The following is a 16,926-nucleotide window of genomic DNA, read 5'->3' as shown; positions in this document are numbered from 1 at the left end:
TCGACCGACAGTTAGGAATCTCTGTGATGTTAATCTACCCAAGTCATTGTATGTGGCTCACATGCCGGAGGTTAGGCATCTTTGCAATGCTAACTTTCTTGCCCCAATAATGCTCACATGCCGGCGATTAGGCGTCTTTGCAATGCTAACTTACCTGGCCCCAGGAGTGCTCATCGACCAGCGGTTAGGAATCTCCATGTTGCTAATATACCCAGGTCACCTTATGCTAAGCACATGCCGGCGGTTAGGCATCTTCACGATGCTAACTTGCCTGGCCCCAATAATATTCACATGTTGACGGATAGGCATCTTCTCAATGCTAACTTTCCAGGCTGAAGGAGTGCTCATTGACCGACAGTTAGGAACCTCCACAATTCTAATCTACCCAGGTCACCATATGCTGCTCATTTGCCGGCGGCTAGGCATCTTCTCAATGCTAAGTCGACGGACCCCAGTAATTCTCACCGACTTATGGTTAGGAATCCTCGCGATACTAACTTGCCTTGGTCGCCTTATGCTGCTCATATGTCGGTGGATAGGCATATTCGCGAGGCCAGCTTGCCTGGTTCATTTGCCACTCGCCCCAAAACTGTCAGGTGTTTCCACAATTTGGCACAAGATGATCATAGGCCTCCCTATGTCTCCGAGGTTAAATCAAAGAAGTACAATTGAGCCCAAGAGTTGCATGTTAAGACAGTCAGTCTTCAAACATTCATATGAGATCCTTAGTCAATACGTCCTTGAAAAAGCAAGGGAAGCCACTCGATCAGATGACCGCCCATGGGTGATAGACGGCCACAACGAGTGGGTTTGGAATCGAAGCTCTGTTCATTGAGGTAACTCTCTCTCTCTCTCTCTCTCTATTGTTATGGTTTCGATGGGTCTTGAATCATTATAAATTCCCAAGTGCCTGAAATTTAGTTTAAAATTTTAGTTTGAATGACTCAAACTAAAAACATTATTTGTTAAGACCTAGGCTTCTATTTTTCAGCAGATATTTGATTTGGGAAAGGATCACACATGATCTAGGGGATGATCTCCTCGAAATATGGCCTTGCAATGTGATAGGGATAACCTTCGAGAAGTTGGATGAAAATGAAGAACCTCCAATGGGTAAGATTGCCCTTAGGTTTGATGACATCTCATCTCTCTGGTCGAATGGGGGACCCCCAACCCATTAAGCCTCCTATAAAAAGGGTGAAGCGCCAATAAGTTGGCACCAAATAGAAGGACCCGTTTGTTCCTGCCAATATTTCATCATTCCCTTTCGCGTTACCAGAGCCCAACATGCCGGTCTCGGATATTGAATCCACTGGACCATTTGAGCAAGACCCTGTTGTAAATGTGATGATGCCCAGATGAGAAAGTGACCCAGTTGAGCCTGAGGCTATGGTACACTGAGGCTATGTTGGCTCAAAAAGAGACTGAACTTCAAGCACAAGATGCCAAACTTGAGATGTTAAAGACGGCCCGAGTGACTCCCACTCCTAGCATCCCTTCGAGGCAGCAGTCCTCAAACCCGATCATGGAGAACTAGTCAACTCGTGAGCCCATGCCTCAACAGCCTCCACATCTCCCCACTACTGCTTTAACTTTAGAAACGGTGTGTGACCTGGTAATGGAAAACCTACTATCGTTGCACCTCCCAGGTATACAGTCGATAAACAGTTGTCAAAAACCATACCTGGCATATGTCGACGAAGTACAACACCCCTCGGGGTATCAATGTCCCAAGTTTCCAAAGTTTGATGGGCAAGGCTCCCCTCATCAACATTTGGCCCACTTTGTATCGGTGTGTGTGGATACAGCCAATAACAAGCACCTCTTGATGTGACATTACCAACCTTTTCTCGATATTCGTGACTGCCTCCTGAAACCATATTTACATGGAAGCAAATGCAAGAGGCATTTTCGATGTGATTCCACAACAGAGAAAAAGACGTTCACTTGTCCGAACTCCTCACCATAAAGCAAAGGGACCACAAACCTGTGCAACAATATATTGCCTAGTGGCAGAACTTCAGCATAGGGCAGGCGACTCCACTCCCTGAGCCTCAAGAGGCGCTCATGTGCATCAAGAGCATGAGGCATGATATCACAATACCCCTGCATACTTCCAATCTTCGGACCTTCTGTGATCTGGTTTCCAGTGTTGTAAGTCTCGAGAGTCTCTTAAAAGGCTTTGGGCTTGGCCCGAAACCGGTGACCATTAAAAGAGATACAGATAAAGGCAAACTCAAAGTCACTGAAGCCAAGACTTCTATGACTACCTCTGTAGTCACCTAAGGAGGAAAGGGAAGGAATTACCCTCCTCCCAAGAACTATGATTCTTCGCAACCTTCAGGACGAGGACGACGGGGACAAAGACGGAGATAGGGTGCATTTCGCACACGCAGTGACAGGGAATATTCTTTTGATAAGGATCAAGTCCCCGAAATATTAAAAAATCCAAAGCCGGAATCATCACATTTCCTCCACCGAGGTATCTTGATCAAGTTGGCCAAACGGATCGACTCAACTACTGCGTGTACCACCGGATGGTGGACATGTAGTAAATGTCTACTTCGCTTTGAAGGATATCATCAAAAATCTTATCAAGGAAGGAAAGCTCAAGCCAGATGAGCTAAAGGCGCCAACCACCCAAAAGTATAGCGCGCGAGGCCTTTTCACTTATGGATGGGTACTCCGTCTACAATCAGATCAGGAAGGCCCCTGAAGACAACGAGTTTACCACCTTCAGAACTACAAAGAAGATATATTGCTACAAGGTGATGCCCTTTGGATTATAGAATGTCGGTGCTGCTTATCAGCGCACCATGACAATCATATTCGAAGACATTCTCCACGATGTCGTGGAATGTTATGTCGATGACCTGGTTGAAAAATCAAGGGATCGATCCACACACCTTGCAGATTTGGAAGCTGTGTTTAAGGAGGAATTGAGATAGAACCTACAAAGAAGCCATACAAGAGATGGCCCCCCCAAAGAACATGCGTGAATTGAAATCCCTCCAAGGTCCTTTGACGTACATCTGGAGGTTCATATCCAACCTTTCGGGGTGTTGCAAGCCCTTCTCTCGGCTCATGAGGAAAGACGTCCCCTTTGGATGGGATGAGTCCTGCCATAATGCTTTTCAGGATATTGAGGATTACTTGTTGAATCCACTAGTTCTTACATCTCCTATACCAGACAAGACACTAATCCTATATGTGACAGGCCTGGAAGAGTTTTCGGGTGCCCTCCTTGCCGCACATAACAATGAAGGGAAGGAAGTAGTGTTGTACTACCTTAGCCACACTATGATGCCAGCCGAGTATAATTATTCTCCCATTGAAAAGATGTGCTTGGCACTAGTGTTCGCGACCCAAAAACTACGGCATTATCTCTTAGCACATCTAGCGTAGTTGATATCTTGGGCCGACCCAATCAAATATCTAATGGCGAGGCCTGTATTATCGGGACGGCTAGCTAAGTGGGCATTACCCCTTATGGACTTCGATATTACTTACATCTCGCAGAAGGCCATCAAAGGGAAGCCCTGACAGATATCCTGGCTGCTCATTCCCTGCTTGAAGGGTCACCCTTAAATGAGGACTTGCCTGATGAGGAGGTCATGTGCACGAATGAACTCGCTCAATGGAAAATGTTCTTTGATGGTGCCTCCCAAGCAAAAGATGCTGGAGCAGGTGTGTTGTCCTTTACACTCAGTAAGGGATTTTTGCCATATGCTTTCTTGTTAAACGAGAGGTATTAAAATAATAAGGTCAAATATCAAGCATTGATCATTGGTCTAGATATGGAGCTAGAACTGGAATTGGGCTTTCTCAACATTTTCGTTGACTCTCAACTGATAGTTCAGCAGTTGAAATGGATATAAGATGTCCGTAAGGGCGAACTCAAGCCATTCTACAATACTGCGAGGTATCTCCTTGAGAAGATGGACGAGGTCACTCTGACTCACATACCTTGTGGATCAAATGTTCAAGCCATCGCATTGGCCAGGCTCGGGTCTGCAATGATGATCGAGCCTAGGGTTCTGCTCCATGTTCCCATACAATATTGGCAATCCATCCCCATGATGGAAGGAGCAGACCCCAATGATGAAGAAAATTTATGGGCGGAGTTTCCCCCGTACCCTCAGGGGGCTATGAGGAAACTGATAGAAGAACCTGCCCCAGCTGATGTTGTCGCCATGGTAGGAGCACCCCAACCAGATTGGCGTCAACCTTTCTTGAAATATTTAGTCCATGGCCAACTCCCTAAAACCAGAAAGGATAGGTTAGCCCATAAAGGGCGAGCCACAAGATTTACTCATCTTAATGACCAACTTTATTGGAGGTCATATGATGGAATGTTGTTAAGGTGCCTCTCGTATGAAGAGGCAAAAACAATGTTCAAAGAAGTACATGCTAGGGTATGCCGCATGCACCAGTCCGGACTAAAATTGTACTACCAATTACACCAGATGGGATATTTTTGGCCCACTATAGCAAAGGACGCATTCAAATATACGAAAAGATGTCACGCATGTCAAGTACTTGCAAACTATATTCACCAATCACCGGAGCCGTTGCATCCGACTCTTATGACTTGGTCTTTCTCTCAATGGGGAATGGATATTGTGGGACCCATTACCCCAGCCTCAGCATGCAGCTAGTTATATGTTAGCAGCCACCGATAAGTGGGCAGAAGCCGTCCCTCTTCGGAGGGTAATTAGCAAAACAGTGGACGACTTCATCTGCCATCATATTGTGTATCGATTCGGGTTACCGGATAGAATCATATCAGAAAACAGATTCCCGTTCAAGAACGATCTCATTTATCAATTGATTAGTCAATTCAATATCGATTGGAGGTACTCGTCCATGTACAGCCCAAGGGCTAATGGACAAGCTGAGGCCTTTTGTAAGAGCCTTTGCAAGGTATTGAAAAAGACCGTTAAGAAGAGTCAGCGTGATTGGCTCGAGAGACTCCCTGAGGCTCTTTGAGCATATCGGATGACAAGGAAGAACACCACCTCAACAACCCCATATTCGTTGGTTTATGGGGCAGAAGATGTCTTACTTCTAGAAGTTCAGATACCTTCCTTGAGGGTGGCAGTCGATTACTAGCTAACCAATGATGAACGAGTCAAGCGCCGACATGACGAGTTGAATGCCCTTGTTGAAAAGCGACTCGTGGCCCAACAAAAGTATGTATACCAAAATTGTATAGACATTATATCTTATGTCTATAACAATGCTAGTTGTATATTGCATGTACATGCCTTACTTTTGTATAAATCACACCATTGTAACATCAACTTATCAAAGAAAACTACAATCAATTTTTATCTCACATAAGCATTTCGCAAGTTTTTACACTCAAGACTAGGCCTCTTATCTAAATGCCTTGAATAGAGATGCCAATTCCTAACAAAGTCAACTTGTGACAAGGATGTAACTTCATCTAGAATGCTCCTCAATCTCACTCACAAAAACTTGGCAACAAGTATGTAGATGCTACCAAGAAGACTAATGGGTTCAATACTTATTTTAGTACTAATGCTATGGATGAAGTGTTCATAGCAGTATTGAGCCTCGCTTATTGGTAAAACTCTCCAAATTGAAGCAATGAAAGGTTGAAACTTGGCTCAAGCTCAAAACCTGGACCATTTTCGAGCTGAGTTACTAGCGCAAGTATGCGTGGACTCATCCACGCCAAAAAAAGGGCTAAAAAACCAAAAAAATCAAAACTTCGTAAAAAATACAAAAAAAAAACTATTACAAGACAAAGTATACTATAAACATGATCAAAAGTCAAAATAAGATAGAAAAAATATATAAAAGAGAGGATTTAGAAAAAAAATTGATTTATGTTTGAAAATTTGTAAGAAAATCCCATCATAAAAATATCAAAATTATATAAAATATTTATAAATTGATCCTATAAAAAATATAATTTTGATTTTTTTTTTTCTTTGTCACAGGTTGGTAGCTCAGAGCTTAGGTCATCTAGAGGCGGAGTCCAACGAACTCGGTGACTCGGCCAAGTTTTCAAAGGCTCAATGGAAGCACAAGTATCTAACTCGACCTCCTGGAACCCTCTTATAGAATACAATCAGGACTCCATCAGGGTCAGGGGGCAACTTTCAATAGTGAACGCATTCTTGAAGTGTTTGGAAATGACAAGTCCAATGCTCAACCTCAATTCTCCCTTGCTCCTCTATGGAAGAAAGGGTCGTCTATTGTTTCAAGCTATAGAAGGTGTTATTGAAATTAGCATAGACCGCCAACAATAATTCAGTTGAAAAAGAATAATACCAAGAGAATAGAACAAGGAATGTGCTGAAATTAAATGAAAAGGAACGGTTATAAGATAGATATGTTCCCGAATATATGTTTAAGAATGATTATTGATTTTTTGTATCATAAACAACTCATTTTTTAAGAAATAAAAATGTTGTATGAATTGTTGATACGTGACACCTCCCTCTAACCTAGTTCAGGGCATTCCAACTAGAGAGACCATGGATGATCTTCTATGCATAGTTATTAAGATTAGAATGCCAGTTGATGCATTGGTCTGGTTTATAGAAAAGATTGGATTTGATCAAACACCAATAAAATTCAATGTTTGATTAATCTTGGCTTGACAGATAACCAGATAGACCAGCTAAACAAAGTTAGAAAACTCTTGTTGTAGTAATATATATTATGAATCAAAATATTATTCTTATTTTACTTTATTTTTGTAGGATCTGATCCAAACAATTCGAGGGGCAGTCAAACTAGTATTAATAGGTCACTAGACCATTCCCAATTTCCACAAGCCAATTTGATTCTAGTAACACTTCTACATATGCTACAAAATATACGGCAAAGAGAGTGGACAACGGTGCACTCTGATGTGGTGTAATCAACTGGAATTTGATTTGAGCAATTCATTGTTGATCGATTGATCCAAAATTATTACATTTACATTTCTCCAAGATGTTTTACCGGTGTTTTATTTATTTATTTACTTATGTCCAAGGAATTTCAATTATTCTTATCATAATAAATAGAAGCCTCCCTATCTCATAATAAATCACTTTCACAAGGATATTATTCATCATTATCATCATCATCCGAACCTTATCGCAATTATTTAGGATCGGAAAAATTAATCTTGTTCTGCCATTTTTCTCTATCAAAGGACATATCATTAGTAAGACCATAAGTACCTATATTTTTTCTCACTACCTCCATTTAAAGATCTCTTAGGTTCTACATCCCTATTTCATCTATACCTTTTTGGGCCTTCGTTTGCCTGTTTAGAGCCTTATATTTGAACCAAAACACAACTCCTAACCAGTGTTGTATTAGGTCTATGTCACAAATAACCAGCTTAACTAAGTCTATTTTCCCTCATCCTATCCACGTATTGAAGCCACACCTCAGTTCTCTCGAATGTGTTCATTCTGAATTCTATCATTTCTTATCTTGCTACTCATCCATCTAAACATCCATATTTCAACGACAGTAATTCTACAAGTATGTTGTTTCTTGACTGTACAACATTCTATCTCATAAAGCATGGTTGGTTTTATAATTGTCCTATAGAGCTTCCCTTTCAGTTTCATTATTATGCAGTGATGACATAAAACTCCACATGCATATCTTCACTTTGTCCAACCAACTCTAATTCTATGCATGACATCTTTTTCAATCTCTCTACTCTCCTCGATTAACAACCCGACATACAAAAAATAATCTCTTTTAAGTATTTCTTAGCTATCAATCTTAATTATTTTTTTGTTTCTATTCTTATTATTTCTAAACTTGCATTCAATTTTGTAAAGATATTTTCATAAAAAATAAAATTTATACAGATAAAAGTCAAATGAATTTATCAGAGATAATTTACTGTATAATATACTCATCTTTCCTTGTTTCATAAAGGCAAATTAATAAATACGACAAAAAGAAAGGAAACAAAAACAAATGCAACTAGGTGAGGCATTACCTCTGGCTAAAGGAGGTTTGCAGGGTCAAATCAACATTACGATCAACAGCTTGGCGTTTGTAATCATGGTTAAACGGTACCTACCGCGTGAATTAGAAGGAAAAAAGGTTATTGTTTCGATATGAAGCAGTGTACAGGTAAAATTTTCTCGATGGACAACAAATCCAAATCTTTCTTGAGCACACCATATACCATCTTTTTCAAAATCGTCCAATCTAACTACTAACTATTCGATTAGATCGGAAGTGGCCGGTTTCGGTTTTGAGCTGTTAGGGTGATCAATCGGTATTTTTAAAAAATAAAAAATGTATATAAATTTTCAAAATTTTGATTTGTAATGCATTTTTAAATATTCTTTATATTATGGTAAAGATTAAAATTTGTTTTGGTCATTAATACTCTCTTTTATATTTTCCCATCTTACAATAGCCCTTGGAAAATATAAAATGGGTTGAAGCCTATTTTTTTCATTAATTTTCAACTTCAATTGAATGTGTTTTGTTTTAATATGGTTTTCATATTTTAGTAGACTTTTTTTGTATATTTTTTATTTTTTTCAACACCTTTTTGACCGCATGTGACATGCCCGATTAGAGTGGTTGAATCGGCCGGTTTACCTATTAGGCCAGTTAAACTGCTTCCAGGCCTATATCCGATTGACCGTTCCGGTTTGATTTTGCGAACACTACCATATACACAATCCTACTTAAAGTATTTTCTATAATTAAAATTTTGAGATTACTTTAGAACCACTAAATGAGAATTTTTCAAAAAAAATAAAATTTGAGGTTCTAAACACCTACACCTGACCATCGAAAAGTTGGACAAGTCTACTCAATAGTTTTATGCTATTTCTCAAGCATCTGGTGAAGTTCAGTTTTTTTTAGGTTGATAGCTAGGCTGAGGTTACATTCTCAATTTTTTTTGTACCTAAAAATACTCCCAAGGCTTTTATACAAGGGAGCAGTATAGCATCTAACCTTCGGACTACTTTTCATTCTTAGAATACAGTGGCCATGGACATCACAAGCTCACTACCAAATTTTATATGGGCCTTCTGTTTTTTTTTTTCTTTTTTTTAAATCACAAACAGTATTTTAGGTGAGTTTTAACATTTTACAACAGTATATAACAATGTTTTAAAAAGTGGATGGTACTATCTAAATCGAACAAGAACCAATGGGGGGTTAGATCTAGGACAAAAGCCCTCAGATTCACCCAGTTCCTTCTAGTTTTACATTCTATTATCGTGCCCTCAGACTCACCCAGTTCCTTCTAGTTTTACATTCTATTATCGTTTTCAGTTTGATACAATTTTTCTAGGTAAGCCAGATATGAACGGGTAGAGTCATCAATCCATCTGCTTTTCAGAATACTGGTTTGGAACAAATTCAAACCTCAATTACAGTCAAATTTTAAAAGTAGCATCTTATTGAACACTTTCAAACATTTAAAATTCCTAAGTCTTGTATAAGGAGGCAACTATGTATGACTTAAGCTCACATATGTAAGTGTTGGACTTTCACTTAGATACATGAAGATTAGTTCGTTTTCGTGCCCCAAGCCTAAACACAAGGGCGGAAGTTATAGTTTAAAGGGATTGTCTATAAAAAAAGACAATTTGTCCTTTCTATAAAAACGTCACAATCATTTTTGTCTTTTAAATTTTAAAATAGGTGGTTGTAAGAGTGTCATTAATTAGTCATATAGTTCAAAAAAACAAAAACTACAAAAAATAAAAATAAAAATAAAATAAAAAATCTCGGACTTCGTGACTCACCCCAAGCCACCCAATTTGACATCTAATGAGTGAGAATGATTGTGACCTCCATATACAAAAGATAAATAGTTTCTTTATAGACAATCCATTGTTTAAAACACAGAATCGTATTATCTGACACTCATAGTTTTGATCCTTAGACACACGGTCTCTAAGAAGTTAGACTTTAGGAATTTGAAATAGAGGAGTTGATCTAATTAAAAAATCTGACTCAGGGTGAGTAAAGACTCACCAAGCTTCAAATAGTTGGCGCTTTCTAAACACAACCTAAAATAAAAGGAAGGAATTGAGAAATCAATCATTGAAAAATCACCGATCTGAATTAAGAATGATTCTATATGGTATCAATTCTCGTTCAGAATAAATGATTTGGACATTATATATTATATAATATGTTATTAATATTTTATTAAGCTCGAATCGCTTAGTTGGTTAGGTTTTGCAACTGTTAATGTTAGATCAAAAGTTCTAGCTCTCTCTATATATACAAGGTTGTAGCTTTACTTGCAGAAGTAATGTTGCAATATTCTACACCATCAATTTTAGATAGACGATTTAAATTTGAAGTATTTTCTAATAGTTTTAAAAAGGGACATGTCTTTTAATATAATATTAAATCTACATCATCCAAATAAAAATGGATAGTTTGGATTATTGCAACCTTACTTCTAGAAGGATTACTGATATATTTTAAATTAAAAAAATATTTCTCAAACTTCGTGACATACTCCAAACCATCTAATTTAACATCTAACGACTAAGAGTGATTGTGACCTCATTTTAATGATAAATAGTCTCATATAGGCCATTTATCTTTCTTATAAGGAGGTTATTATTACTCCTAGCTATTAGATGTCAAATTGGATGACTTAAGATGTGTCGCAAAGTTTGAGATTTCCATTTTTCTTTTTGGAACTTTGAGTCTAGCCTATGACATGCTCACAACAACCTGATTTAAATCTAATGAGCAAGGGTGATTGTGACCTCCTTGCACTAAAACTAAAAGATGTAGTTTCTATAAGGCCTAAATTTATGAAAACAAAATAAAGCTCGCTTCAAATCCTCGTCCAGAAAGCACTTTTGGCAACAAAAATCTCTATGATGGCTCTAAAATCAATTTTCAACCCCAAAAATAAAATTTAAAACTCAAAAAATGGTATAGATATTACAAATATTTAAACACTTACTTTTAAGGCAAAATAGGCGGTATAGATAATTTGTTACAATATACGTTGTTTTTAAGGCTTGAAATCCTTTTTGTTTTTTTTCACAACTATAATGTTCAAGTTGAGATGATTGATGTAAATGTTTTTTTCGATGGGTCATGAGGTGAAGATTTACTTACTTTAATAAAGTTGTTGCCCTATCAAATCATTTTCAAAAAGTAAATGGCCTCTTTGTATACATTTCTCTCTCTCTCTCTCTCTTTATATATATATATATATATATATATATATATAGGGTTTGTCTTAACAACCCCTCAAAATACAAAGCTTAAAATTAGAAGGGGTGATGAGTATATCTATCAAAAAGATCATTATTTTTTGTTTAAAAAATTATTTTTAATAGGAAACTTAACCATTAAGAAAGAGCAAATTTCAAAATTTTACAAAAGTACAATGGCATCTTAGAAGTTAATATCTTGAAATTTTATTTGTACGGTGCCATTCTCTTTTAATAAAAATTTCAACTTTACCCTATATAAAGATGACAAAAATACCCATTTCTTGTAATAATATTCACAAAATTGATCTTACTTAATGATGAAGATATCACAAAAAGTAATTTTTTTAAAAAAATAGACTATAAAATTAGCAAATCTACCCTTGATAACTCTCTCTATCTTTAACCTTTGTAATTTGAAGGGTTGTAAATGTAAAGTTTAGATTATCCCATATATATATATATATATATATATATATATATATATATATATATATATATATGGAGTGATATTATGTCATCATGTTATTGTCATATAATGAAACTATAATTTAAAAAACTATGTTTGTGGCATTTGTAGTGACCCTAAATTTTATACAGGCACTCTCTCCATCCCAACAATAAACTCCCAAAAAATAAAATTCAATTTGTACCTTGAATATAGCCAAAATGAGTATCTAGATCATCCATTTGGTACATTTTAAGATCTAGAGCTTTGCAAACTCAAAATCAATTTTTCATTTTCGACATTGTTTAATTAATTATAACAAAGCCTTCTAAAAAAATTGGAGCAAAAAAATCTTTTTAAAGCCTGGATCAAAGCATTTTACTTAAGAAAATACCTTTTAGAATGCATTTTTAAATGTTTTGTTTTTTATAATTGTTTATCAAAATGAAAAATCCAGGCCAGTTGGGTGAATAGGCCATCAAGGAAACTGATCTGGAAGAGCGATCCCGGTAGATCGATTAATAAAAAATAAAATTTATGGCAACCAAGCAATCCAGATACCAAGTTCCTCGATAGAATCAGCTGCCTCCCTAGGGGAACATGACAATCTTGTGGGTACTAGCTTGATTGCTATTTCTGATCAAGAATAGGGTTAGTTCACATTGATTTTCGATATGGATCGAGTGATTCTAATCTGAATCAACATTTTTTTTAAAACAATGGTTGAGAAAAGTTACTAAAAACACTTGGCTCACTTGTAATCGCCAAGTCAGATTGGTGGTATTAGTTTGTATCATGTCATGTGCCATATCCGGTGTAAATATGAAGCCAGACTGAGAACCCTCGAATTTTCGTGATTCTTCTGCTTTGTTAATTTTGTATTTTATCGGTTAGGAAATTTATGTACAGACTAGGTTAAATTTGTGGAATTACTTATTTATAGAATTACCTATTTATAGAATTACCTATTAGTCCATAAATTTTGAATTTCATGGTGAGGTCCCCTTTTTATTTCCATTTAATGTTGCCCTTGATTTCATGTTGCAAACATCAACCGTTTTTCTATTCATTTGTTATTTTTATTTTTATTTGTTGTGGTTTACAGGGCAGTTTGACGCTCAAGAAATTCGATCGGTTCATTTCTAGAACCGTCGCATATTAAAAACTTTATACTCCCTGGGTTTGAATGAAACGGACACATTAAACTGCTATTAAATCGTAAAAAATAAACATATTTGGTAGTTGGACCGCCAAGTGCCATCCGACTTAAGCGCCTCGCATGCATATACGAGTCCTTAAATAAGTTACAAGCAACCTATTTAGTTCATTTCGAATAAGTGACAAAAGAGTCTGGGTAAAGACGCAACGTTCACTGACCTTCAAACATGCCTATTACCTTCTTGCTTCTACAACTCCATCTTATTGAATTAGTCTTTCAAAACCCAGAGCTCTCAAGAAATATTTTCATCTTCTTTTCAACAACTTTCAACAAGCCACTTAAGTCTCTTGGCTGTCTATATAGGGGAGCAAATTCGAACTACTGTTAGCAACATCGTGTCAAAAAAGAATCCGATCGTGGCTATTTTGGACAGATCACGACTTTTAGACCATTATTTCAAAATAGTATGAAGTTATATAATAAAGGGTTTGGTTTGTGTAAGGCCCCAACTTTACACAATAATAGTTAGGCGTACCTCCAAATCATGTAAAAAATATATTTTCAGTTGTATGAATACCTAATGATGGCCCAAAAGTATGTTCACTCCTAACTACAAAATTTAAAAGTTTCAAAAATAGTGCAGATCTTGAAGAACCATAAAATAGGTACTCTAAATATTGTATTAAAGATGCAACTTTCCCAATACCTGGAAATCTTTTCTTCTTGACATCGATATATCTCTAGGCAAGATAATTAATTGGAGGTTTTCTAAAAAAATGGTTTTTGATGGTTTTTGAGATGCATACCTTAATTCTATAGTATAAATGCTATTGCCTTATACAATTTTATATAAAGAAAATTGTTTCATGAGAGCTGTATCGCATTTATATAGATGCGGTCTTGAAAGTGTAAAGCATCCATCTTAAATATTTTCCATCTAAAAACAATGGAAACTAATGGTTCAAATATTTTCTTACTAGAAATATTATTTTTAGTTTTAAAAATTTATTTATTTTTTCATATTCATGATCTCTATGTTAGAGATTATATGTCTTTAAAAATTAAGTCTTAAAATCCATCTCAAAAATAGATTTATTAAGAGGCATGTATTTCTACACATGCGGACTTAGCAGCAAATAAACCGGGTCTTTATATAAAGCAATAACATTTATTATGTAGATTCAACATTTATCCTATAGACTTAAGGCGCACGTCTCATAAACCCATCAAAAAACGGTTCCACTCTATATTTTTTATTTTTAAGGAAGCCAACATATCAACCGATCACCTAGCTAAGAGGGCAGTTTCCATGAACGACGCAACAGTGTGGGATGCTCGCCTCCGGATTTTCTCTCTCCTTTATCTCTACCTGATGTTGTTCCCTTACCGAAGATCGTAATATGAATGTATATCTATTTCTTATTATTAATAAATGGGTAGGGGCCCATCATCCGAACTGATTCAACGTAATTTTTTTTTTTTCATTTAGTAAAGAAAAAAGTTTATATAAGAATGCTACCGTAGAACTACGGATGCCTCTCAAAAATCCATCAAAAAAGATAGTTTTAATGTTGAAAAACCCTTTAATTGATCATCTCAACGAGATGTATGACTTTTTAAAATAAAAATATTTTAAATCTAAAAAATAGTGTATTTTACAACATATTATCTACACCGTCTATTTTCAAGATTTTCATATGTTTATAGATTATTTTATTTATTTTTAAAATTTCAAATTTTATATTTAAAAATAAAAATAGATTTTGAGATAATCCTAATGTAAAATTATATACCATGATAAAATTTGAAGGTGCACCTTACCCTGCACCTTTTAGTAAAAGGGTAGTTTTTATAAGTCATGAAACTAGAGTTTCCTAAAACCACTTTCGTAAATTTGAAGAAGGTCTATGGACTTTTTAGTCATCCCCCTCTACTCTCCAAGGTCTTATTGTTACTTAACAAAGCCTCGAAGAATCGCGAGGTGCCGCTCGAATTCCTGTACCACCTCTTCACAATTTCGCAAATTATAGGAACAAAATTAACCGGATCCGGAAGAACCTGAACTTAACTTAGACAGAGAGCGAGAGATGACTTACACAGATGAAACAGTGAAGGTCCATTGCAGAGTATCAGTATGAAGAGGCAAAAGAGAGGAGCAAACAACAGTACCCATCCTCTTCATCTCTTTCCCCTTCTTCTTCCTCAAAGGAAACTTCGTATATCTGTCAACAATTAAACCGATCAATCATGGTACCCCACTCTCTCTATTCATGGGGGCTTTCCTCAAAAACACATAAAGATCCACCACCCAAATGAACAATGAGGGAAGATGTGCAGATAAGAACTTGAATTGCTCAAGAGTCATTAAAAGCTTGGGTTATTGTCTCACCTGAAGGTAAAGGTTGGGGAAAAGGCGTGCTTTAAGGGCAACATCTGGTTACGGATCGGAGAGATAAACAGGAAATCCGGATGGGAAACATGCGATGGAGGAGAGAGAAAGGCCATCTCTCTCCCTGGTTTCTTCCTTCTCGCTGCAACCGTTCGAGGTTGGGTTTCATTGATTGAGGGGAATGATTGATGTCAACTGTTTTAATTACTCTCTCGTGGTGATTTAGTTCCTCACCGTTCGATTAATTAATAAATATTGAGATTGGGGGAATTAATATCTTCACTTTTGGCAGTGTTCGAGAACGCTGATCAGCCAGAAAAAACCCAGATTCAGAAAAAGCACGATAAGGACATTTTACATGAGATGCGAAAAGGATTATGGAAAGAGAAAATTACTTACGGCCAAATTTACAAAACGGAAACATGTTGTTCCTAAATTACGGTGGCATCCCCCACGCTTTTCTCTCTTTATTTTGTTTTTTTTTTTTTTTTTTATCCCTTTATCTGGTAAACCAAACACCCGAATAGGTGTTTTTGTGCATTTAAATAAAAAGAACATGTCCGGGGTCTTTAAGTTTTTCAAGTTTTAAAGTTTGACGTCCCGAGTCTTTTTAACTTATAAATTAAAACCCTTATACGGTGGTCCATATACCGAACAATTATTTGGCTCCTTTTAAGCAAAAAGAGCCCTCATTTCACTCTGCTCTATTTCATATGTAGTGAAGCCCAAGCCCAAGCCCAAGTCAAGCACTTAACTCGATCTATGTTATCTGAATCCAAGCCCTCTGTGTGACATTCAAGCAAGCTTCTCAAACTACAACCGAATCAAGTATGTTATAGGAGTTTTTTTTTTGGGGTAAATGAGATTTGGGGAGTAGGGTTTTGGTGATTAAATAACCCCAAAATTTGTAAATAGCGGATTAAGGCTTTTGGTTCACTTATGAGTGTTCATTTTCCTATTTGATTGTGATTGAAAATATGCAATGTTAGGTCTTGTTGAATATTCCATTGAATCGATAATGAATGTTTTTTGATTGATAAAAATAAAAAAGGATTGGGAATACCATGAATGTAGAGTTAGGTTCCCTTATTTTAAATATATTATTTTATCAAATAATGAACTCAATCTTAGGGTTTAATGGATTTTTATTGATTAAATGTAGTAGGATAGCTTCAGTCATGGCATATTATTTTACTTTATTAATAAAAAATATTTTATGCTCCAGCATGAGTGTAGTGTTTCTTCATCGAAAGCAAACCCCAATACTGAATAGTATTTTGTTTTATCTAGAAGAATAAGGTTATACAATCTTGTAGGAAAAAACCCCAAATCTAGATTTTAGGTTATTTCCATTCGATGTCAGATATGTTATCGCATATAATGTACAATTTTTTTTTATGATTATGCTAGATATATTTTATTTTTACTTTTTATATTTTCTGGTTTTGCTAGAGCGTATGAAGTAAGAAATCTATACCAATTATGTGGACTTTATAATATTAATTTTGCTCGCCAGATTCATTCATGGCCACTAGTGGAGTTAAATTATTGGTTCACCATGGTGGTTATTTTGAGGAAAATGAGTATGATAGATGGACAATTTAGACAGATAGTAACTTAAAAGCAGCAATATATAAGGGAGGCAACTCACTACAATAATTAAAGGCTCATAACGGATCTATAATGAGCTCTGACCCAAACAGTTTGAAAATTATGTATG

General features: G+C 36.2%; 1 protein-coding gene across 19 annotated transcripts in view; it reads right to left on the bottom strand.

Moving 5' to 3' along the window:
* Nucleotides 1-15,712, bottom strand: part of LOC18432763 (uncharacterized) — a 59,670-nt gene extending 43,958 nt beyond the window's left edge. For 10 of the 19 annotated variants that reach the window (XR_016045995.1, XR_016045986.1, XM_020666332.2 and 7 more), the window contains exons 1-2: nucleotides 15,207-15,527; nucleotides 14,914-15,039 (exon numbers count right to left, since the gene is read on the bottom strand). Coding sequence is in view for 11 of the 19 variants with exons in the window: in XM_020666332.2 (XP_020521991.1) it covers nucleotides 14,914-15,039; nucleotides 15,207-15,322 (242 nt within the window). In the remaining 8 variants the exon portion in view is untranslated. Of the gene's footprint in view, nucleotides 1-7,987; nucleotides 8,068-12,839; nucleotides 13,199-14,913; nucleotides 15,040-15,206; nucleotides 15,528-15,605 lie in introns of those variants that run through there. The other 9 variants (XR_016045994.1, XR_002280675.2, XM_088853913.1 and 6 more) reach the window with 6 other exon arrangements.
* Nucleotides 15,713-16,926: the final 1,214 nt, after the last annotated feature.

The sequence above is a fragment of the Amborella trichopoda genome, chromosome 1, assembly GCF_054954075.1.
Source record: "Amborella trichopoda isolate Santa Cruz 75 chromosome 1, AtrichopodaSantaCruz75HAP2 v2.0, whole genome shotgun sequence".
Classification (NCBI taxonomy): domain Eukaryota; kingdom Viridiplantae; phylum Streptophyta; class Magnoliopsida; order Amborellales; family Amborellaceae; genus Amborella; species Amborella trichopoda.
This window is presented reverse-complemented; position numbering and strand designations above follow the sequence as displayed.